Source organism: Aotus nancymaae, unplaced genomic scaffold (assembly GCF_030222135.1).
Source record: "Aotus nancymaae isolate 86718 unplaced genomic scaffold, 86718_ANA_hifiasm-v0.15.2.pri h1tg000041l, whole genome shotgun sequence".
Classification (NCBI taxonomy): Eukaryota; Metazoa; Chordata; class Mammalia; order Primates; family Aotidae; genus Aotus; species Aotus nancymaae.
In genome coordinates, this window is record NW_026988455.1 from 16,695,022 (window position 1) to 16,718,529 (window position 23,508).

General features: G+C 44.5%; 1 protein-coding gene across 1 annotated transcript in view; it reads right to left on the reverse strand.

Annotated features, from left to right (window-relative positions):
- The window catches only part of FBP2 (fructose-bisphosphatase 2), a 39,974-nt gene that overhangs the window by 13,029 nt on the left and 3,437 nt on the right, over nucleotides 1–23,508 (reverse strand). The window contains exons 2-4 of the mRNA XM_012461962.3: nucleotides 19,215–19,377; nucleotides 16,454–16,546; nucleotides 944–1,084 (exon numbers count right to left, since the gene is read on the reverse strand). Coding sequence (XP_012317385.3) covers nucleotides 944–1,084; nucleotides 16,454–16,546; nucleotides 19,215–19,377 — 397 coding nt within the window. The remainder of the gene's footprint in view (nucleotides 1–943; nucleotides 1,085–16,453; nucleotides 16,547–19,214; nucleotides 19,378–23,508) is intronic.

Genomic DNA, 23,508 nt, shown 5'->3' on the forward strand with positions numbered 1-23,508 from the left:
AGTGGATGCTCAGTAAACATCTGTAAGCCAAAAATGCAAATACTCACCTTTTGTCTAAGTGAACACAAGAGTTTTTGAAGCGTTCTTTGGTCAACAGTACCTGAGTTTTCACAAGACCTCAGTGTACTTGGCAAAGCATTTCACAAGTAATGGGCAAGGCATCCAGCATTTCAAAGTGAAATTCACAGAGCATTCTACTGGACGGTGCTGCTCTAAAGACGCCATGCTTCTGCTGGAAATTTGCAGCATTGCGATTCTTTTTTTTTTTTTTTTTTTTTTTTGAGACGGAGTTTCGCTCTTGTTACCCAGGCTGGAGTACAATGGCGCGATCTCGGCTCACCGCAACCTCTGCCTCCTGGGTTCAGGCAATTCTCCGGCCTCAACCTCCTGAGTAGCTGGGATTACAGGCACGCGCCACCGTGTCCAGCTAATTTTTTGTATTTTTAGTAGAGACAGTGTTTCACCACGTTGATCAGGATGGTCTCGATCTCTTGACCTCGTGATCCACCTGCCTCAGCCTCCCAAAGTGCTGGGATTACAGGCGTGAGCCACCGCGCCCGGCTAGCATTGCGATTCTTAAATCATGGAGTTCTCAAAAGCCAAAGAGATTGAGTGCATTTTTGGAAAATGAACTCCTTAAGGACAGGGCATGAGTTGATGCAACTGGCTCTGCATTGGGACAGTGCCCTCATTGGAATATTGGGACATTGGAACATTGGGACATTGGGACATTGGAACATTGAGACAGTGCTCTCATTGTCCCAGTGCCCTCATTGGGACAGAGGCCCTTCATGGTTTCTGATGATGGTGTGGGCTCCCCAAACTAGGCTCTCAGGCCCCCTGGTCCCCAACACAAGCATTAGGAATAACCAGAATATTATCCCAGGGACTAGCATGAAACCACAGAGGCCCAGGCACAGACGCTATGATATTCTGTACCTACCGGGTCAAGCATGAAGAGGTCCACACCTTGCCCCGTGGAGAGAGCCACCAGAGTTGCACTACCATACAGTGCATAACCTGCAGCCACAATATTGCGGCCAGGCTGCAGGGCGTCCTTTTCAGAAGGCTCATCCTCTGAGGTCTGCAGAAGAGAGGAGAGAAATGCCATGTGTTATTGTTGTCTCCGAGAGAACACTTTGCAAGGGGCCTGGTCTTCAGATCTCCTCGAACCACTGAAGGAAGCACCGTTCTTAGAATTTTAGGCTGCTGCAAATCTACCCAGGGGAAATGAGTGGCCATGTTGCCAACAGTTCTAGCTGAGCCATGACAAAGGCCGTCCTTGGACTTCTCCCTTCCTGTTTTCCAAATGCATATGTCTGTAGCCTGCCAAGAAAAGCACTTCCCGATGCTAAAACCATAGCCCCTCTTCATCATAAGCCACACTCCCAAGCCACAATACTCAACTCAGATCACTGAGCTGACGTGCGGTGTCTCACTCTGCACACTCTACAGCCCTTTGAGGAGACAGCACCATCACCTCCGTGGTTCAGAGGAAGAACTCTGAGAACAAAACCACCTGAGATTAACAATCTACTGCAGCTGCATCAGCTGCACAAGTCACTCAACAGCAGGAAGCCCTTACTGGCTTTCTCTCTGACTCTGTGGATGCTCCTTCTCACTTCCTTCTCTTCCTCGCAGCTCTTCTTCCTCGGATTCCTTAAATGTTGGTGCTCCTTCTGGTACTTCTCTAGCCCCTGGTGCATCCAACCAGTGCAAAATGGTTCTTCCTCACCCTCTCATCCCAAATGGGGACTCTCAGCTGCTACATTTGTATTGAGTTGCCCCACCTCCCACCACACACACGCACAAACACACACATGCACACGTATTTGATGGGGTCAAGGTTAGATTCATAGATTTGTGATTCAAACTGGCCCAATGTGAGCCTCTCCTCCAGAAATCTAGAATTGGAGTAGAGCATTGTGGTGATGTAAATGTAGAAGCCTTGTAAACCTGAATGTTCCCACCACCATGTTCTGACCTCATGGTCTGGTCTTCCGGTGCTAGATGCCATGAGCACTCAGACCTGCTTCTCTGAAGCTCCCAACACATTTTCATTCATGGGCTTAGTGTCTGACTTGCCCATGTACCAAGTACGTGATACTTGCCACCAGGTAGACTGTGAGGAACCTGGTGACAAGTACCAACTCCGGCTTGTTTATGTCTGTTTTTCACCACCTAGCACAATCTGGCCCATGGTCATTGCATTTCATTCACACACACACACACACACACTCACACAGGCATGTGAGTTTATACACACACATATATATACATGCAGACATGTAGTGATTTTCAGCATAGGAATCCTATATACATTTTTTAGATTTATACTATTCCATTTTTTGAGTGACTGTAAATAGCACATATTTAAAAATGGAATTATAACTATGAATTACTTTATTGCTAATATATAGAAATCCAGTTGATTTTGTATCTTGATCTTGTATCCTTGCTAAACTCACTAGTTTTTGGACGTGATTTGGGGTTTTGTTTGTAGGTTTCTCGGGATTTTCTACAGAGACCGTCATGGCATCTGCAAGGACAGTGCTGTTACCTGCTTTCCAATCTGTATGCCTTTTATCATCTTCCTTGCCTTATTGTGCTGGCTATGACTTTCAGGACCACATATGTTGGGTAATCGTGGTGAGTGGCGGCATCCTTGCCTTGCTACTGCTCTTACAGGATAAGCATTCACTCTTTCACCATTAAATATTTTGTAAGTTGTATATTTCATGGCTTGCTTATTTTTCTATCAGGATATTCATCTTCTTGTTTATCTTAATAGCACTTTATATATAAAGGATATTCATGTCTTGTATATGTCACAAATATTTTCCTCAATCGTCATTACCTTCTTATTTTATTTATGGTGCCTGTTTTTACAGTGTGGTTTTAAAATCAAAATCATTCATGACACTCCATATTATTTTCTTCTCTTGTCTCTATGTTTAGACTGTTTCTCCTACATCAAGACGGGATGAGACAAATATTCTTTTCTTTCTGGTTTTATTCCCCACCTCTTCACCAAACACATCAACCCATCTGTAATTTATTTGTATGCATAGAAAAAAATGAAAGATTCAGTTTTTCTATTGTCTCATATGGTCCTGGGATTTCAAAAACCCAGTTTATATCAGCAATCTTCATTGCCATGACACATTTCTCAGCAGATTTTATAGTAATTTGCAAATGATTTAGTGCCATCTTTTATTTTTTTCTACACCAATAAATACCTAAGTCCATCAAATAGGTGGTGCTTCCTACCACGACTTTGTGGTAAAATTAATAAAAATTGCAAGAGCTCCATATATTTGGTGGTATAAAACATGAAATGTGGAATTTTTTCCTTTTTGTTGAAGTATGAATCATATAGCAGAGCACACAAATCTTAATGATACTTTTCGATAAATTTTTACAAATGTATAATATACACTTATGTGTATTTATAGAATTTTTACATAACATCCAGATCCATTTACATAACATTTCCAGCAACCTAGTGGACTCTAAGCCTAGCAAACCTGGGCCGAGTAGTCTCTTCCAGTCACTATCACCTCCTGCCAAAGGTAACCTCCAGCCTCACCTTTATTGCCAAATCTAACTTCATCTGGTTTGGAACATCACATAAATGAAATGACACTGCATGTGTTCTTTTGTATGGCTTATGATTTTCAAGTTTATTCCTTTGAAATTTTACCTATGTTGTTATACATAGGAGTACTTTGTTCTTTTTCATTGCTGTGTAGTTTTCTGTTGTATGAATATATCACAATTTATTTCTCTATTATCATGTTGATATGCATTTGGATTTTTCCAGTTTGGGGCTATGACAAATAATCTCTACATCTTCAGGAGGACACAAGCACTCCTTTCTTCTGTGTGAGTCCCAGGAGTGTCATTACTTGGTCATAGTTTGTAAATGCTTGTTTAGCATTAGTAGGTGATATCAAATGTTTTCCAAAGTGTTAGACTATTTGATAGTCCCACCAACAAGGTATAAGAGTTCCAGTTTCTTTGCCAACACTTGGTATGCTTAGTCTTTTTAGATTCAGCCACTCTGAAAGAGGAGAATGATGTCTCACTGTGGTTTTAATTTCCATCTTCCTAACATAACTGGACAGCTTAACTTTAACTTCATTATATGTTTCAAAACATTTTTTCTCTTCTCTTGGGTTTCAAGATATAGTCTTGAAGCAATCTGCAGAAGCCTTCTCTCTCCTTTTTTTTTTTTTTTTGAGATAGAGTCTCTCTCTGTTGCCTAGGCTGGAGTGCAATGGCATGATCTCAGCTCACTGCAACCTCTGCCTCCCGGGTTCAAGCAATTCTCTGCCTCAGCCTCTGGAGTAGCTGGGATTACAGGCACCCACCATCACACCTGGCTAATTTTTGAATTTTTAGTAGAGACGGGGTTTCACCATCTTGGCCAGGGCGGTCTTGAACTCCTGACCTCATGATTCACCTACGTTAGCCTCCCAGAGTGCTGAGATTATAGGTGTGAGCCACTGCGCCTGGTGCAGAAGTCTTTTCTCTTACTTTAAAATAGACTCCCTTTCTCACCATATACACTCCCTGCACATTTATCTAACTGCATGCTAGTATCTATTATTTGCCTTCTTAGAAGTTTAAGGAGCTAATCTTGAGACAGACAGACCAAGCATGGAGACCTAGCTGCAAAATTCCAGCGATTACTTTAATGTGGCTAGTTAACAACTCAGCCATTGTTGAGATGATGTCAGCCTGAGGTCCAGGTGACTGGGGCCCAAGATAGCCACAAAACCAAGAACACAGATCCTGTACTCAGCACAATGCTTGCATGCTCTCTTATCAAGTTTTCCTTTTTATAAAACCCTGCCTTCTCCTGAAAAAGTCAAATTGCTTTGGATGGGAATTCAGCCACTTCCCCTTTACTAATTGTGGTTGATAAAGTCACTTTCTTTCTACCAGGCCTCACTCTCATTAACTAGACTCTGCAGGCAGCGAGCATGTGGACCCACATTCAGTTACAATTTTAGTGGCCTATACAATGTGCTCTGGGAGCCTGAGCCCACGGTCTGGTTTCTATCAAACGGGGCCGAGGGCGGCCTGTTTGTGCCTAGCTGACCCCTTGGCTGGAGTGCTAGGGAGTCTCCTGCAGTGGCCTAGATGCTTTTGTCTTGGGGATCCTCTCCTTCTCTTCCTGCCACAGTGCCTGCCACCTCCAGTGTTTCTCTGGTGCAATAAAAGTGACCTCTAGAGAAGTGACAAACTTTTAACTTGGTAATTTTAAACTTGGGAACTTGGTGAGTTAGTCAGAGTGCATTCAACTACCATCTGCCTCTTTTGGGGTGTCACTGGGGCTCTGCTATATTTAGACTTGACCGCTAATGACACCATTTGAGCATTTTATTCATCTGTATTTGTATTTGTGGCACCCTTGGGGCTTTGCTGCGTTCAGGCTATTCCAGGGATGGTTGGAGAGGGCATTGGAAACTGAGGTGAGGGATTTGGAACTCTACCCAGCCCTCCCTCCCCCCACTTCTTCCAAGTCCTCTTAGAGCCACCTACAGCCTTACTTCTCTTGGCCAAAAGCACCCGTAACTCCTTCTGGCTGGAAACAGTTCACCTTGATTGGTGACTTGCAAAGGTGGGAAGGGCTCATCCTACACCATGTAGGTCTGGGGTGCTGAGGCTCTCCCTGACAGCAGATAAACCAGTGGGGTGAGGGTACTGACCTCATCCCTTGCAGTGGCTGGAAGGCAAGCCTCCCGTCCTTCCTTCCTCTTTCCTCTTCCTTCCTGTAAAATGTGACCTTTATCCTCTACATCTCTTTCTTTTCTTTTTCTCATTTCCTGTCCAATCCAGGGGTTCAGCCTCAAAGGAGAAAAACAGTTCCCAACATCACGGCCTCTGATTTTGTCATCTTGTCGGGACTGGTTACATATTCTGGCCCATTCTGTGCACATTTTAAACTGATGAGTAAATTACAACAAGAAAAATTCAGAGTTCAAATGGTGAACCCACACGGTGGAGTTAAGTAGAGTCTTCTTTAGCGCTCTATCTTCCTCTCTTTTCTGCCTGCTTTAAATTTGCTGTTATTAAGCTGCCGGTGCTAAGGTGAGACACTTTATTTATGGTATAAATAGAACATAAACATTGAAAACTCATTTGAAACCAAAGAGAAAAAAAGAGGGTAAGAGAGATTTAAAAAGAAAAAATCCCAAACTGCCATAGAGACTGCTTTATCCAAAATTTGGGTTGACAGTTTTCCTTGGATTAACTATCAGGGCAAACAAAGTTAGCCATGTGAACAGCCTCCAATTTTGTCAGAAAAATAACTTGAAGCCAGCTATCTTTTATAGGTCAGTGAGTTTGTGATGCTGTCTCATGACTAGAGTTCTGAGACAGAGCTCTTAGATCTTTCTTTGTGTATGGATGTTTACATGTTTAGATATGTTTATGTAATGTACATGTTATAGTTATGTTCTGTGTCATGTCTAGCGTGCTACCAAATTGGCTTATTAAATAAGTACTCATAAATTAAGTCCAAATGCTTTCCAAGTTCACAAGAATCTTTGATAAATAAAACTGGCTTCAAAAATTATTAGTAAAATACGCCAGGCATGGTGGCTCACACCTGTAATCCCAGCAGTTTGGGGGCTGAGGTGGATGGATCACAAGGTCAGGCATTCAAGACCAGCCTGGCCAACATAGTGAAACCCCATCTCTACTAAAAATACAAAAAAAATTAGCCAGGCATGGTGGTGGGTACCTGTAATCCCAGCTACTTTGGAGGCTGAGGCAGGAGAATCATTTGAACCTGAGAGGCCGAAGTTGCAGGGAGCTGAGATCATGCCATTGTACTCCAGCCTGGGCAACAGTGTGAGACTCCATCTCAAAAAAAAAAGTTATTAGTAAAATAAAAATGCCTTCAGAATCTTCAGCATACATTTGTATCTAAGCAAATAAATTTTATACTTGCCTCTGCTAAATGTTTCAAGTGTCAGGGTTTGGCACAAAGACTGTAATACTATGACCCAGCCAAACACAGAGTAATCTTGTACAATTTTTTTGGGGAAGTTAAGAATAAATTAGGATTGTTAGTTCAATGAAAGCAAGTGAATCCTCTGAGTTATTGGCAAAATGCCCATGTGTTTAACTTCGAGGTTCTTATCTAGGTGTTCACCTAATGTTCAGACTTTAAAAGTGGTTAACAGGGAAATATCTTTAAATAATAACTAACTTTGTATAACATCTGTTTTCAAAAAGAATCTAGATAAACCCAAGGATTAAAAAATTAAATACACATAAATGCAATAAATGCTTGTAAGTGAATTTTTGGTGTATTTTAAATTTTTAAAATTATTTTAAATAATAAACTTAATTTATTATTTAAATAATAATGTCTAGGTTAGACATTCAACAAGCATTTATTATTTAATTTAAAGTACTTTAAAAAATTTTTTAATATATTTTATTGCACATTAGGTTCTGGGGTACATGTGCAGAACATGTAGGATTGTTGCATAGGTACCTACATGGCAATGTGGTTTACTGCCTCCATCTCCGTCACCTATAACTGGCATTTATCCCCATGTTATCCTTCTCCAACTCCCTATCCCCCACTGTCCCTCCCCTAGTCCCCCCCAACAGCCCCCATCGTGTTATTTTCCAATTTTAAAAAAAATTACAATACTTCCAATTTTTAAAAAATTATAATAAATTATGGGAATAATTTACAATAAAAATATGTGAAAACATGGTTCTAAAATTGTGAAATGACTTCATCTATAAAATGCTAACATCTGACAAACAGTTCAGGACTTCCTGCTTACTAAGTTTCTACTAAAATTTAAAGTTAGTAGAAATAAATGCTAATTACTATATAATTCTATAAATTGTATTCTTATTTTAAAAATAATTTTGACTAGGCACAGTGGCTCACACCTGTAATCCCAGCACTTTGGGAGGCCGAGGTGGGTGAATCATGAGATCAGGAGCTTGAGACCAGCCTGGCCAACATGGTGAAACCCCATCTGTACTAAAAATTACAAAAAATTAGCTGGGCATAGTGGTGGGTGCATGTAATCTCAGCTACTTGGAAGGCTGAGGCAGGAGAATAGCTTGAACCCAGGAGGTGGAGGTTGCAGTGAGCTGAGATCATGCCACTGCACTCCAGCCTAGGCAACAGTGCAAGACTCTGTCTAAAAAAAAAAAAATTTTACATTTTATCAAAATAATTTCTATGTTGTCTTTATCAGGTTTTAATGGCTTAGAAAAACTGAGATCTAAAAGAGTTAAGGTTTGTACATCTGTATAACCTTCTGTATTGCCTTTTATTTGTGTATTTATTTATTTATTTATTTAATTGAGACAGAGTCTTGCTCTGTTGCCCTGGCTGGAGTACAGTGGCACAATCTCAGCTCACTGCAACCTCTGCCTCCTGGGTTCAAGTGATTCTCATGCCTCATCCTCCCAAGTTCCTGGGCCAACACACCCAGCTAATTTTTGTATTTTTAGTAGAGACAGTGTTTTGCCATGTTGGCCAGGCTGGTCTTGAACTCCTGGCCTCAAGTGATTCACCTGCCTCAGCCTCCCAAATTGCTGGGATTACAGGTGTGAGACACCATGCCCAGCCTGGATTGCCTTTTAAATCTTCCAATTATCACTCTGGTTAAATGAGTCACAACTGTTGTTTTGCAATGACCTACAGGTCTGTTCAATTGTTTTGAGCCTTTTAGCATCTTTGACATTTTCAAAATTGAATCCTAAATTAAGTTTCTGACTTTCTGCTGGTATTTATCAAAACTATAAAAATTAAACACTGCAAGGTTTTAAAATCATTTTACAGCTTTAGTCAGGTCAAAGACTCTAGTATCACTACCTCCACTCCCTTAAAAAGGTCCTTATGGGGTACTACTAACTAATCCTTGTCCAATTAAGTTACAAAGCTTTGACTCCTAGGTGCACATATTTCATCTAAAGAAGGTATCGACTCCTGCAGTATCTGATACCAAACTCAAAGCAACCAAAGCTTTGTCTCTGGATCCAGGCAAAGGTGACAATCAAAGTCAACTTTAATGAGACACAAGGACAACCTTGTATTCAAAACTGGTAAGATTAATTTATTAATTTTGCCTCTATCTAAAGTAATATGATTTATTCTATACCTTAATACTAAATAATTAAAATGCTTAGCTACCTATAAGCTTCTTTTTCCATCGTTCTTAGAACTAGATTAGGCTTATGGTCCTTTTCTTTAAAATATTACTAATCCTTCATATTTTGTTTTACCTCCAGAATTGAAATTGTTCAATCCCTCCAGGCCTAAGGACTATCCTGGAAGAAGTGATCACCTGAGATAGTAAGGGCTAGTCTTGTGGGATCAAATTAATTCAGAGACTTCAAATCTAGGACGAACACACAGAGGCTTCAACAACTGAACAAAATGCTTGCATTTTGTGCAGCTAAGTGCTACTAGCCAAGCTCACAGTAGCTCAATGTATAGATCTGTAGATAAGTCAATTTGGTAACCTTGCCTTTTGGCTTTTGGTTTTGGCTCTTACATTGCTTAAAAGTGGTTTTAAGGTTAATGAGTGCCTGCCCACCTCCATTCCCATCTGACCTGGAACGTTTAACTGGCTTTCAGTCTATTGACTCTAAGTCCCTTGACCATAGGGGTTGCATCAAGGGATATGATGGACTTGGATAGGTAACCACACCACCCCAGCATCCATATGAGACAGAATAAAAGCTTGGCCATCAATACTGCCTCTGGCATACCTTGACAAAAAAAAAAAGGAGAATATAAACTAAAATAAAATCCTAAGCCTCTCAACAGACTGAATGGACCTGCCTCTTGGCTGAAGGAAATCCCCAAAAGAACTGAAAAACTAGTTCAGGCCATGGCAGGAAGCAGGGGTCAAACATACTTCCCTATACCTTCCCACAGTTTTTGGAATTAGATACAACTGAAAACCATAAGACTGACAAAATAGACTGTTTGTCACAATAAAACACCCAATTAGAAACAGGACCTAAGGCCACACCAGGAAAGGGTTAGTCATTCACTCCTGCACTTGAAGAGGAAAGCATGTCCTAACTGCTGTTGGTTTTTCTTTTTCTCTAGCAGCCAAACAAGAACTGTCCTCGGGATAAGCTGACTAACTCACCTCCAACCCCTAGTTCCGACAACCAAGACCACAGCTGTAATTAGACAAGAGACTAATTTCAGTCCCTTTCTTGATAAAAGACCACTAAAATGGGTTAGGTTTGGCCAGCTTACAGAAAGCACACTGTGTGCATTTATGTCCTAGAAAGACCTTTTGATATATAGGGCCTGAATGTAATACATTTAAATGTTAAGTCTCCTCCCCAGATAAACATGGGTCATACGTGCATATTTGTTCAACACACGTATGTCAGGACCATCTTCATAAATATTCATAGCTCCTCCTATAATCTGTTAAATATGTATGTGTGTATATACATACATGTGTATATATATGTATATACATACATGTGTATATATACATGTATATACATACATGTGTGTATATACATATATATACACACACACGTATATATAGTTTGTTTGTGTGTTTCTTTTGAGAGAGAGTCTTGCTCTGTGGCCCAGGTTGGAGTGCAGTGGTACATATAAGTTCACTGCAACTTCCATCTCCAGGTTCAAGCAATTCTCATGTCTCAGCTGAGTATCTGAAACCACACATGCCACCACTCCTCACTATTTTTTTTTGTATTTTTAGTAGAGACGGGGTTTCACCATTTTGGCCAGGCTGGTCTTGGACTCTGGACCTCAAGTGATCTGCCCACCTTGGCCTCCCAAAGTGCTAGAATTACAGGCATGAGCCACCATGCCCAGCCTGTTAAATATGTCTATTTGGCCAACCTGTCATTAAGCTCCACAGGAACCCCAGACATGACTGACAGTGGGGACCTCACAGTATAATTAAAACTAAATGCTGTACATACTTCCCACATAACTCCCAAAACATATCCTCAGCCCCACAAGACCCACAAAAGCAAACCAGCACTATGTCTTAATCCCACAGTGTCTTTAAGTCACATGGCTTTGGATATCCTAACTACAGCCCAAGGCAACACTTGTGCATTAATTAAGGCTGAGAGTTATATACGTACCAGATTATTCTCACAATACAACCGAAACTATACAGTCCTTAAACATCCATGTTTCTGCCATAGATTCCCTCTCTCAAGGCTCTGTAACAGCATGCTTTAGTCAACTTCCTAATACATTGAAGACTCTCATATTCAGTATAACTGGCACTCTACTCATTGTTCTCTTTGGTTGCTATGGATTGTTTGTTTGTCTGTTTGAGAGGAAATCTTGGTCTGTCACCCAGGCTGGAGTGCAGGGGTGTTGTCTCAGCTCACTGCAACCTGCACCTCCCGGGTTCAAGCAATTCTTGTGCTTCAGTCTCCTGAGTAGCTGGAATTACAGGTGTGCAACATCACCCTGGCTAATTTTTGTATTTTTAGTAGAGATGGCGTTTCGCCGTGTTTCCCAGGATGGTCTCAACCTCCTAGCTTCAAGTGATTCACCTGCCTTGGCCTCCCAAAGTGCTGGGATTAGAGGCATGAGCCACTGCGCCTGGCCAGGTTGCTATGAATTTTATTACTGTTGTACACTTTATATGGGAATGCAGGACAAGTTTTCCAAAAAAAAAATTCCTAGGTCCTCCTTCCTAGAGTTTGCTCTAACAAACCCCTGCTATAAGTCCAGGGACTCGAAAATACTTTCAACTCTAGCTCAGTGAATTCCATTTCAATACCCCTAACTATGCCACTTCTCAGCAGAAAGTAGCCTAATTAACTGTATCACCTGCCTTCCATAAAAATGGAATGGAATTTGATAGTAGGGAATTAAACCTGGGCAGTTTATCCTCAAAATGAATTTTAAAACTTTTTTCCTTTCTCTTGGGCTTCAGGAGATAACTTTGAAGCAAACTACAGAAGCCTTTTCCTTTAGCCTTAAAATAGACTCCACATTCCTCCCTTTCTCACCGTATACACTCCCTGCACATTCATCTAACTGCATGTTAGTATCTATGAATGTGCCTTCTAGACATTCCAGGAGCTAATCTTGAGACAGACAGACCAAGAGTGGAGACCCGGCCGCAAAATTCCAGAGATTACTTCAACATGGCTAGCTAACAACTCAGCCATTATTGAGATGATGTCAGCCTGAGGTCCAGGTGACTGGGGCCCAAGATAGCCACAAAAACAAGACACACAGATCCTGTACTCAGCACAATGCTTGTGTGCCCTCTTATCAAGTTTTCCTCTTTTAAACCCCTGCCTCCCCCGTGAAAAAGTCAAAGTGGTTGCTTTGGATGGGAATTCGGCCACTTCCCCTTTACTAGTTTGGGTTAATAAAGTCACTTTCTTTCTACCAGGCCTCGCTCTTCTTCACTGGACTCTGCGGGCAGCAGGCATGTGGGCTGTGTTACTCTGTGTTCAGTTACTCTGATGTAATAAGCACAGCATCTCTCATGTATGTGCTTATTAAGGTGGAAAAGATGTCTCTCTCTCTTTTTTTTTTTAAGAAACGGGGTCTCACCATGTTGCCCAGGTTGGTCTTGAACTCCTGACCTCAGGTGATCCACCCGCCTCAGCCTCCCAGAGTGCTGGGATACAGGCGTGAGCCACCATGCCTGGCCAAAATGTCTCTTTTCTAAAGTGCCTTTCAGTTCTTTTGCCCATTCCTTTAGTCAAATTGATAGTATTTCTCATTAATTTGTAGCAGTACCTTGTTTATTTTGCACATGAGTCTTGTTGGATACATGTATTGAAAATCTTTTTCTCCAGTCTGTGGTCATCTTTTCTCTATATTAATGTTTATCTTTTGTTGAACGAAGTTCTTGATTTTAATGAAACCAAATTTATTAGCCTCATCTTGTATGGTGCTTTTGTGTTTTGTTGAAGAAATCTTTACCTTCCTCACCTGGGCATGGGGGCTCATACCTGTAATCTCAGCACTTTGGGAGACTAAGGCAGGTGGATCACTTGAGACCAGGATTTTAAGACCTGCCTGGGCAACATAGCGAGACCTCACCTTTACAAAGAAAAAAATAAATAATAAAGAAATCTTTATCTTCCCCAAAGACATGAAGCTAGTCCCCTTTGTTTTCTACTAGGAGCATTATAGCTTTAATCTTTAGTTAAATCTGTCATATCCATTTCATTAATCTTTGTGTATGGTGAGAGGTAAGTGTTATATTCATTTTTTTCTAATATAGATACCCAATTGACCCAGCAACCACTTTTTGAAAGGTTCATCATTTACAAATTAAACCTTGGTGTTGCCTTTGTCGTAAGTCATGTGACCACATGTATGAGATTTTTTCTAGGCATTTTTGTCTTCCATTGGTCTGTCCATCCATCCTTATGTCAATAAAGGATAGACTTCTAGGCCGGGTGTGGTGGCTCACGCCTGTAATCCCAGCACTTTGAGAGGCCGAGGAGGGTGGATCATGAGGTTAGGAGATCGAGACCATTGTGGCCAACGTGGTGAAGTCTACTAAATACACAAAAAATTAGCTGGGCATGGTGGTGCATGCCTGTAGTCCCAGCTACTCAGGAGGCTGAGGCAGGAGAATTGCTTGAACATGGGAGGCGGAGGTTGCAGTGAGCCGAGATCGCACCACTGTACTCCAGCCTGGTGACAGAGGAAGACTCCATCTCAAAAAAAAAAAAAAAAAAAAAGGCAGACTTTTTCAGAGGTGTATTTAGGCACAACAATAGGGGGAGGGGCCTCCGGATCCTGTAGAGAGAGTGAAACCCACACCCTAGATTAATCAGATCAGCAAGGCCCCCTCCTCCATCAGGACAACCCCGGCAGGGCTCTGTTTTATTCACTCTCCAGCACAGCTCCTTCCTCTTCACACTCTGGCTTTCTATTCTCTGTGGCTCTGGCCTCTGCACCTTACCTTGTGTATGTGTGTGTTGCTTGTGCATTTCTAAAAGCTCAGCTGTGCATTTGAAGACATGGATGATGTATTTTATCAGCTGTCCTGGATAGTCTGAAGCAGAAGAGTTTTCATTTGGTCTAATCTGCTACTTTGTTGGAAATGGAAAATATCAACTTCAAGAAAAAGGGGAAACTTACCAGCAGAGAGCTGAAGACACCACAGTATTCCCTAAATGGTGTTTAGAAACAGAAGGGAAGACAATACCTTTGATTAATCTCTGGCTGTCCTGAAACCTCTGTCTTGATGTTTATCAAAGAATCACAGAGGTCCTGGTTGGACATGGGCATCCTCTCTGATTCTGATGAGGTTCTAAGTTGCCACGACAGCCCAGGAGGTCCCTGCAGCAAGCTGCCTTCTCAGTGGACATGGCCTGAATGTCACAGAGCCTCCCTTCCTGTTGTGTTTTCACAGTATCTATTCTGAATGTGGCTTTTAGTATCTCACATTTGCCCCTCTCCTTTAGAAATAGATTCAGAAGGAATCCATGGTTGTTTGGACAAGCCTTCGATCCAGGGGTTTATGTAAACTTTGAGATAAAAATCTCTGTGTTAAAGCCCGTGTGGACTCCAGTGTGCAATAATATTCCTCGGCAGAGTGCGGTGGCTCACACCTCTAATCCCAGCACTTTGGGAGGCCAAGATGGGAGAATCGCTTGAGCCCAAGAGTTCAAGACAGGCCTGAGGGCAACATAGTGAGACCCTCATCTCTACAATATATACAAAAAATGAGCTGGGTGTGGTGGTGCACACCTGTGGTCCCAGGTACTCAGGAGGCTGAGGTAGGAGGGCAGCTTGAGCCCAGGAAGTCGAGGCTGCAGTGAGCCAAAATGTCACTGCACTCCAGCTGGGGTGACACAATGAGGATCTCAAAGTTTAAAAAAATTGCTCTTTGTTTGTAAAACTGGTGATCCTAAGGAGCTAGGAACCCCTGTGATGATGGAGTTAGAGCACCTGCTGGAGTCCCTGTCCTGCCATTACTCATTATGAGAAAACCCATATTTAAAGCCACCTCAAAGGACACCCAGGTGTCTTTTTTGGAAGAGCATTAGTATTACACCGCTGCTTTCTTTTTCTCTCTAAAGTGTACTTGGAGGAAGAAGCAATGCTCCTCCTCTCAGCTGACTCATTTTGCTTAACTCTGGAACATTATCTTAGTCTCCAGAGCTCTCACATTGCAGAGAAAATGTCTTGCATCATTCTCTCTGACCCCCTCAGCAAGTCTCCTCTTCGCATTCACAAGAAAAAAAGAGGAATGCCAGCAGGGAAGCTGTGTCCCATGGCTTCCACTGTGGCCTTAGAGAGAGGGGGGAGTAGCACTCTCCTGCGTCTGCACCTTTCTTCCCAGAAATAGGGCTAATTCCCACATTCTGCTAAGGTTGCTTTCTGCTAAGCTTTTCATGGGTTACCCCTAAACATCAAATTCTAACCCCCCTCCCTCTGTGTTTTGAACAACGAGCAGCCAAGCACACATGTCTCCAGGGACACTCGTATCTGCAGACAGCTCGTGAGGCCAGGAGATGGGGGCGGGGCTGACCCTCCAGTGAGGCTGACCTAGAGCTGCTGAGAAAGACCCACTAGGAAGGCTAACTCCACCCACACGACATGATCGGTGCCAAAAGGGGAACGCGGAAAGTCAGTGCCACCTCCTTTGTGCGGTCCTGGGTGGCGTCGTAGAAAGGACGTGTGCTTTGGGGCCAGAGAGATGGGTCTGTAAAGCCAGAGGGCAGGGCCCGGCTGAGCACCCATGACACTCTCAAGCACCTTTTGTGTCCTTCTGCCTGAAAGCTCCACGGGCAAAGGCCCAGCCACAGTGGCTGGAGCAAGGGCAGCTCCCAAATGAGCAGTCTGAATTGTGAAGTTTCTAGTCCTGCTGGATGTCACAAACCCACCCCACTGTCTGTTGCTAGGGTTTCAGGGTAGGCAGAATGGCCCCAAATATACCCCAGTGCACAGGATCTGTGAATACTCAGTATTATATGGCAACAAGGACTTCGCAGGTGTACTCAAGGGTTAGGATTTCAAATGGGGAGATCACCATGGACCATCCAGGTCAGATTAGTTCAATCTAACCCAGTGAGCTTTAGAAGAAAATTTTCTGTGGCTGGGGGCAGGAGAGATGAGGCAAGAGGGGGAGGGGGTATCAGAGATTCAGAATGCCACCTGGAATCTGATACCATGTCAGACATTTGTGTTGCACCCAGACTTTTAAAACAAGATTCCAGCTATCCTTCTGTGTTACCCTCCCAGGAATACCAGAAAGAAAGGGAGGGAGAATTGTCCATCCAGTTCTAATGAGAAGCCCCAGGCAGAGAGAAGTTGTGGTTTGCCTATAGCAGCTTTTTTCATTAGTGGGAAGTACTACCCATAGGGGGTGGGACTCCAAACGCATGGCTCTCAGCCCAGGAACCTTCCAGAGACCACCACAGGAAGGAGGTATAAAATGTCAGCCTGTCTACTCACCTTTCTGTAGATGGCAAAGATGGTTCCGATGGAGGCCAGGCAGTCAATATTGGAAGATCCATCCAGTGGGTCAAAGCAGACCACATATTTCCCCTAAACCAGAGAGAGAAGCACCAGCTGGTCAGCACATCTTCCCATGAGCACGATTGCTCTATGTCAGGGCTGGGCATAGCAGAGGACACAACATGGAAAAGAGACTGAGAACCACAGCATATCCTTATCAAAAAACACCATAACTTATGGAGGGCAGGGCACCAGCTTACGCGCAAATACTCCTCTGGGTTTTGTATCCATCTCGCCTGTCCAAGGCGAAGACCAGAAGATAAAGTGGGTGCGGTCTTGAGAGACCCATGTCCCCCACACCCACCCACTCTGCTGTCACAGACAGTTCCAGCCATGAAGGGAAGTCCCCAGATCCTTTTCATAGCCCGAGGTGTTCAAAGTCCTGAGAGGCCCTTAGTGATGGAGACTGGAGCCCACAGGCCAATTAAACAGTGGTAATGCCACTTCAAGTGAAATGAGGGTCATTTCTCCCTCCACTTGAATTACTTTTCCTTACTTTTCAGTGAGTATTGGCCGAACTTTGTTTCTGTTTTTTTTCCCTTGCTCGGCCAGAGGAGAAGAAAAAGTTAGATAATCTGTAAACTTGGAAATACCCTGACATTGCTATAATAATCCAATTTTCAAAAAATAATCCAATTTAGCCCATTCATGCAGGCATGCATGCATTCAGTAGATTCATGTTGAGCTTCCAGCATACGCTGGGGAACTGTTCAAGGCCTGGGGTTTGTTTCTGCGGGGCAGCGATCCTGGCAGCAAGACTGGACTTCCTGGCACTGACATTCCAGTGGGAGAACAGACAGGCAGCACACAGGTCAGCACGCACACAAGCAGGCTGTGGCACGTGCCCTAAGGAAAACCCACACAGGCTGGGGGCTGGAGAGCCATGGGGGGTCACATTGGACAACAGGCCTGACTAGAATTAAGGAATGAAGACACACATAGAGACCTAGAGACCAGAACTGGGTTTTATTCTTGTTGTGTTGTGTTGTGTTGTGTCATGTTGTGTTGTTTTGAGTCAGTCTCACTCTGTTGCCCAGGATGGAGTGCAGTGGTATAGTCACAGCTCCCTCCTACCTCAGCCTCCCAAAGCACTGGGATTGCAGGCATGAGCCACTGCATCCATACTAGAGAGGAGAATTTTAGGCAGAGATCAGCAGGTGTGGAGTATTTAAGAAGTGGCCGAGTGCAGTGGCTCATGCCTGTAATCCCAGTACTTTGGGAGGCCAAGGCAGGCAGATCACTTCAGGTCAGGAATTCGAGACCAGCCTGGCCAACATGGTGAAACACTGTCTCTACTAAAAACACAAAAATTAGCCCGGCACAGTGGTGCATGCTTGTAATCTCAGCTACTTGGGAGGCTGACGTGGGAGAATCGCTTGAAACCGGGAGGCAGAGGTTACAGTGAGCCAAGATTGCACCATTGCACTCCAGCCTGGGCAACAGAGCAAGACTCCATCTCAAAATAAATAAATAAAAGCTGACATGAAGACCTACATGGCTCAGGCCTGTCAGAGAAGCAATGGTTGATGAGTAGATTAGACTGGAGAGAGAAACAAGGCTCATATCAGCTGAAACTGAAAGCTGGGAGTAACAGGTATGATGTAGCTTCAATTATGTGAGACAAGCGTGAAGGTGCCTTATGCGGTTCCTGGCATAGAGCAGAGGTTAAATACATTTGGCTTTATCTTATTTTCTATTCCTCTAGCTAATCACAAAGAAATGGCCTCTTGTTCCCAATCCCCAGTGTGTAAAACAAGGGCAAATAGCCTCAGCTCTATTTACTGTGTTGCAGCTGAATTGAACCTTTTGGCCATTAGCAAACCCCTGTGTAGAATAAGCTGTGTGTGAACCCATAGCGAATGCAGACCCTCCCAGCCATGCCTCACACACCGACCTCACCGCCCTATGAGGCAGAAGCACAGGAGTCTTGTGGCTTCATTTCTGGACCAGTCTAACAGCTTGTCAGGCACAAAGAAATCTCTGCTGAAACCGTAACCCCTCGCAAAGTGTGGGCTGGGGTCGGGTGTGGAGATGAGAAGGAGGGTGTATAGTACAGCTCTTCCCTGGACCCCTGGAATCCTCAAGGTTAAGCCCTCCAGAATGTGGTACTTATTACTGATAAATTGAACAACCATGAACCAGTGCCCACCGAGGCGGTTCCGACATCATTCTGAACTATTTCCTGACACACCGTCCTCCTGCAGAGCCTTCTTTCACTAGACGGCACAAGATTTCCAACTAGAGTTAGGCAATCCTTTGTTTCCAACAAATGTTAAGAAACAGAGGAGGGCCGGGCGCGGTGGCTCACGCCTGTAATCCCAGCACTTTGGGAGGCCGAGGCGGGTGGATCACGAGGTCAAGAGATTGAGACCATACTGGTCAACATGGTGAAACTCCGTCCTACTAAAGATACAAAAAATAAGCTGGGCATGGTGGCACGTGCCTGTAATCCCAGCTACTCGGGAGGCTGAGGCAGGAGAATTGCCTGAACCCAGGAGGCAGAGGTTGCGGTGAGCCGAGATCGCGCCATTGCACTCCAGCCTGGGTAACAAGAGCGAAACTGCGTCTCAAAAAAAAAAAAAAAAAAAAAAAAAAAAACAGAGGAAAACCCGGGAATGAAAGAACAGCAAAGCATCTTATTCCCGGCTCAGTACCACCATCTACTGGCGAGCGCGGGCACTGCAGCCCCAGGACGCACCCTCTTCTCCTTGTCGGTGATGATGGCGTCCTTATTCTCTTCTGAGATCAGGACGCAGGTGCTGTAGGAGGATTGGAGCATGTTGATCACCAGGGAATTGGATAGCACGTCCAGTTTCTTCACCTCGTCTCCCGTCACGTTCACGCTTCCTGCAATTCCAAACCTGAGAAGACAAAAGGCTGAATGAAGTCACTAGGGGGTCTTAACTCCAGCAAAGAGCCCGGGACCCTAAAACTCCAGCAGTGCGTCTCCCTCTTGTTTTGTGTCTCTGGAGTCTCCAAGTCACACGTGCAGAAGAAGGTGACTATGCCTCGCAGGGTGCCTCTCAGCCTTGCCTCTCTCACACCTTGGAGTGGTCATATTTTCTTAGCCTCCCAATGAGATCACCCAGGATTCAGTTTCACTAAAACACAAACTCACGCTCAGAACAGGGAGGTGGAGCAGATGGGGAGCTCATCCAATCAGACCCATTGCTGTAACTGAGGACTCCAAAAGTAAAGGGCCGTGGCCTCCAGCCCTGGAATTTCAAGTCTTTGTGGATTCTCCTCACACAGTGCCCTACTGGGATGAATTAAAATTGCCGTGTGCTAGCTTGGTGTTACTTGAGCTGAGAAGGAATTTTGGGGGCAGACGTAACTTATTTCATTTGCTTCTTCACTGCAATCCCAAGCAATGTAAGAGAGTGCTACTATAAGAATTCTATGCAAGTCGGGTGTGGGGGCTTATGCCTGTAATCTTAGCACTGTGGGAGGCAGGGCTCGGTTGAGCCCATGAGTTTGAGACCAGTCTGGGCAACAGAGTGAGACCCCCCCATCTATACAAAAAAGTACAAAAATTAGCTGGACATGGTGGCACGCACCTGTAGTCGCAGCCACTCAGGAGACTGAGATGAAAGGATCACCAAAGCCTGGGGAGGTGGAAGTTGCAGTGAGCAGTGATCATGCCACTGCACTCCAGCCCAGGCGATGGAGTAAGATCCTCAAAAAAAATTGTATCTAGAGGCTTTGGGTTTTACAGAATTCATATGAAAATGGCTCCCCACTTCCACCCTCACTCCTTCAGGAGGTTCTCAACACAGCAGCAGGAGGGGTCTTCCTAAAGTGCCCTCCAGTCTCACCCAGAGGCAAAATCCAAGTCCCCAAGTGGGTGTCAGGTGCCACTGTGGAATCTCTGTGCCCGGGATGGCATGACTGCCTGTCCTTCTTGTCCTCACCAGGCCAGCCCCAGCCTCTGAATCCTCCAAGGCACATACCTGCCATGTGACTGACTGCCCAGTGACCCTGCCACTCCCACTTAGGATACTTTTTCTCAAGAGCCACGTGTCAGCCACCCCAGTCAAGCCTGGGCTCGAGGATTATCTCAGTGGTGCCTTCTCTGGAGGTCTATCTAGAGCAGCATCCCCTGGTCCCCGACATTTTACTCGATGCATTTTCTCCTCTGCTCTGACCACCGTCTAGCTCCCGTTCATTGTCTGTGAGCTCTACAATGGCAGGGATTTTTTTTTCATCTTGGGGGAAGCCATATCCGTCGTGTGTCCACCCTGCCCCACTGCAGCAAGGCTGAGCCACCCTGCCTCCCTCTCACGTTCCAACAGCTGCAGACACCCTGGGCCAGCACCCAGCGAGGGGCTCCAGTTCTTGCCTTGATTAATGATGTTCCCACCACAGCAGTGCTCTCTACTCAGCTTTCTTCCTGCTTTTCCTCCTTTGCCTCTCTGGGATGCCTCCCTGGTCCTCTCACATGTGCCCCACACACCAGGCAGACCCAATCATTCCTCTGTAGTGCTCACCATGCTCACAGACCAGCTTCCTGCTCCATGACCTGCTTGCAGAGGGCAGGGCCTGTCCTTCTGTCTGTTTCCACAGTGCCCAGACCCACAGCACGTGCTCCATGTCTCTTCACTGAGTTGTGAGGAAAGGATGGCAAAAAAGGAATTTCCCTTCCCTCCCAATGTGAATGCCGTCGATTTGTAGAAGGAAATCTCAGGTGGTTCTAACAAGCAGCCAGGGTTGAGAACTGATCTACCTTAAGCTGGGGACAAACTCATTTCCCACCCTCTTCCCTGAATGGCACCGCTAACTCACCCTCCAACACCACCCCCCACCCATGGGGCATCATCTGGTGTCTGAGGAACCATGATGTGGGCAGTCAGCTGCCTTGGAAAACACTCCTGGCAGCCTCACCCCAAAGACTGTGCCTACTGGTCAAGACAAAAGCAAGCAACAGCAGCCACAAAACTGGGTTGTCTGCATCTGAGTTTCAGGGGACCACAAATGCAGGCTCTGGTGTGATACGGAATCTGGGTGCACTTGCTGCTGGAGAATGAAGAGCCAGGGCCCAAGCCTGCGATGGGCAGAACTAAGAAACAGGCTCTGTGCTGTACTTTGCAAATCCCTTCTCATCCATCTAACCACACCCCTCAGCCACCCCCTGCACCCTCCCTCCAGGCACTGGGCAGCATCTCTCCACCTGGAAAGAATGGAAACTCCCCAGCAGATGTGAGTCCCCAGCAGTAGCGTCACCTGAGATGATGGGTGAAAGGGGCTCTTTAGCCCATAGGACAATATCTTGCAGAGTTCTGACTGGCACTAAAGCTTACTGACAGTCTCTAAAGGAATGTTGCATGAGAAAGCCAGGGAGAGGCTCCAGGTGGGCAGGCCAGCCTCTCTTCTTCCCGTAAAGAGAAAAAGAAAGAGAAGGGGAAAAGGAGACTCTCATAACTTTTCAATTGCATTCACGGAGGCTGTGCTAGAAATATCTACCCAAAAGGAGCCAGGGGCTTGAGGTCCCCTGCCTGGGGCAGTGGCGGGAGTGTGAGACAGGCCACACACAGCCTGGCTCCTGCAGGATGGAAGACCACCCTTTCCCTCCCTGAGAAGCAATGTCTTTTAAAAATAAAATAATTCACCTGGGGAGTTGGGGAGAGACAGCATGGGGAGAAAATGCCAGGTATAGGTGACGGGGAGGAAGGCAGCAAATCACACTGCTATGTGTGTACCTATGCAACAATCTTACATGTTCTTCACATGTACCCCAAAACCTAAAATGCAATAAAAATAAAATAAAATAATGAGAGAGATCCAAGATGGCTGATGATTAGCAGCTCGGGCACGTACCTCCCAGTGAAAGCGCAAAGAACGAGAGGACGCCACACTTTCAGACGAATATTAGTTGCTCACGGACCAGGAGATTCCCAGTGGAGGAGCTCCACGGGTCGCCAGGGCGACTCTTGTGGCCGGCGTGGCGGTTTTGCTGGTGCCTTAGCACGCCAGTTCTTGGTGCAGAGTCCAGAGATTCCCGGGCAGAAAAGCACCATCAATCTTAACACTGCTGTTTTGGCCGGCTCAGTGGATTGCTCAGATTTCGGCGCAGGGAATCAACAAGTTGGACGTCAGAGACCCAGTTAGAAAGTCGGTAATTATAAAGACGACAGACAGACAAATATATAATGAAGGGAAGAAACCAGCGTAAAAAGGTAGAGAATACTCAAAATCAGAATGCCTCTTCCTCTACAGGGGATCGCAATTCCTCATCAGTAACGGAACAAGGCTTAATAGATTACACGTGTGTTCCAATAACAGAAGCAGGTTTCAAAACGTGGGTGATAAGAAACTTCTGTGAATTAAAAGAACTTGTTCTAACCCAATGCAAAGAAACTAAGAACCTTGAAAAAAGGTTTGATGAAATGTTAACGAGAATGGACAATTTAGAGAAGAATATAAGTGAATTGATGGAGCTGAAAAACACAACACGAGAACTTCGCGAAGCATGCACAAGTTTAAACAGTCGAATTGATCAAGCAAAAGGAAAGATATCAGAAGTCGAGGACCAGCTCAGTGAAATGAAACGAGAAGACAAGAATGCAGAAAAAAGGATGAAAAGGAATGAGCAAAGTTTCCAGGAAATATGGGACTATGTGAAAAGACCTAATTTACGTTTGATAGGTGTACCTGAATGTGATGAAGAGAATGAATCCAAGTTGGAAAATACTCTTCAGGATATCATTCAGAAAAATTTTCCCAACCTGGCAAGGCAGGGTAATATTCAACTCCAGGTAATACAGAGAACACCACAAAGATATTCTTCAAGAAGACCAACCCCAAGGCACATAATCGCCAGATTTATTAGGGTTGAAATGAAGGAGAAAATACTAAGGGCAGCCAGAGAGAAAGGTCAGGTTACCCATAAAGGGAAACCTATCAGACTTACAGCAGATCTCTCAGCAGAAACCCTACAAGCCAGAAAAGAGTGGGGACCAATATTTAACATCCTTAAAGAAAAGAACTTTCAACCC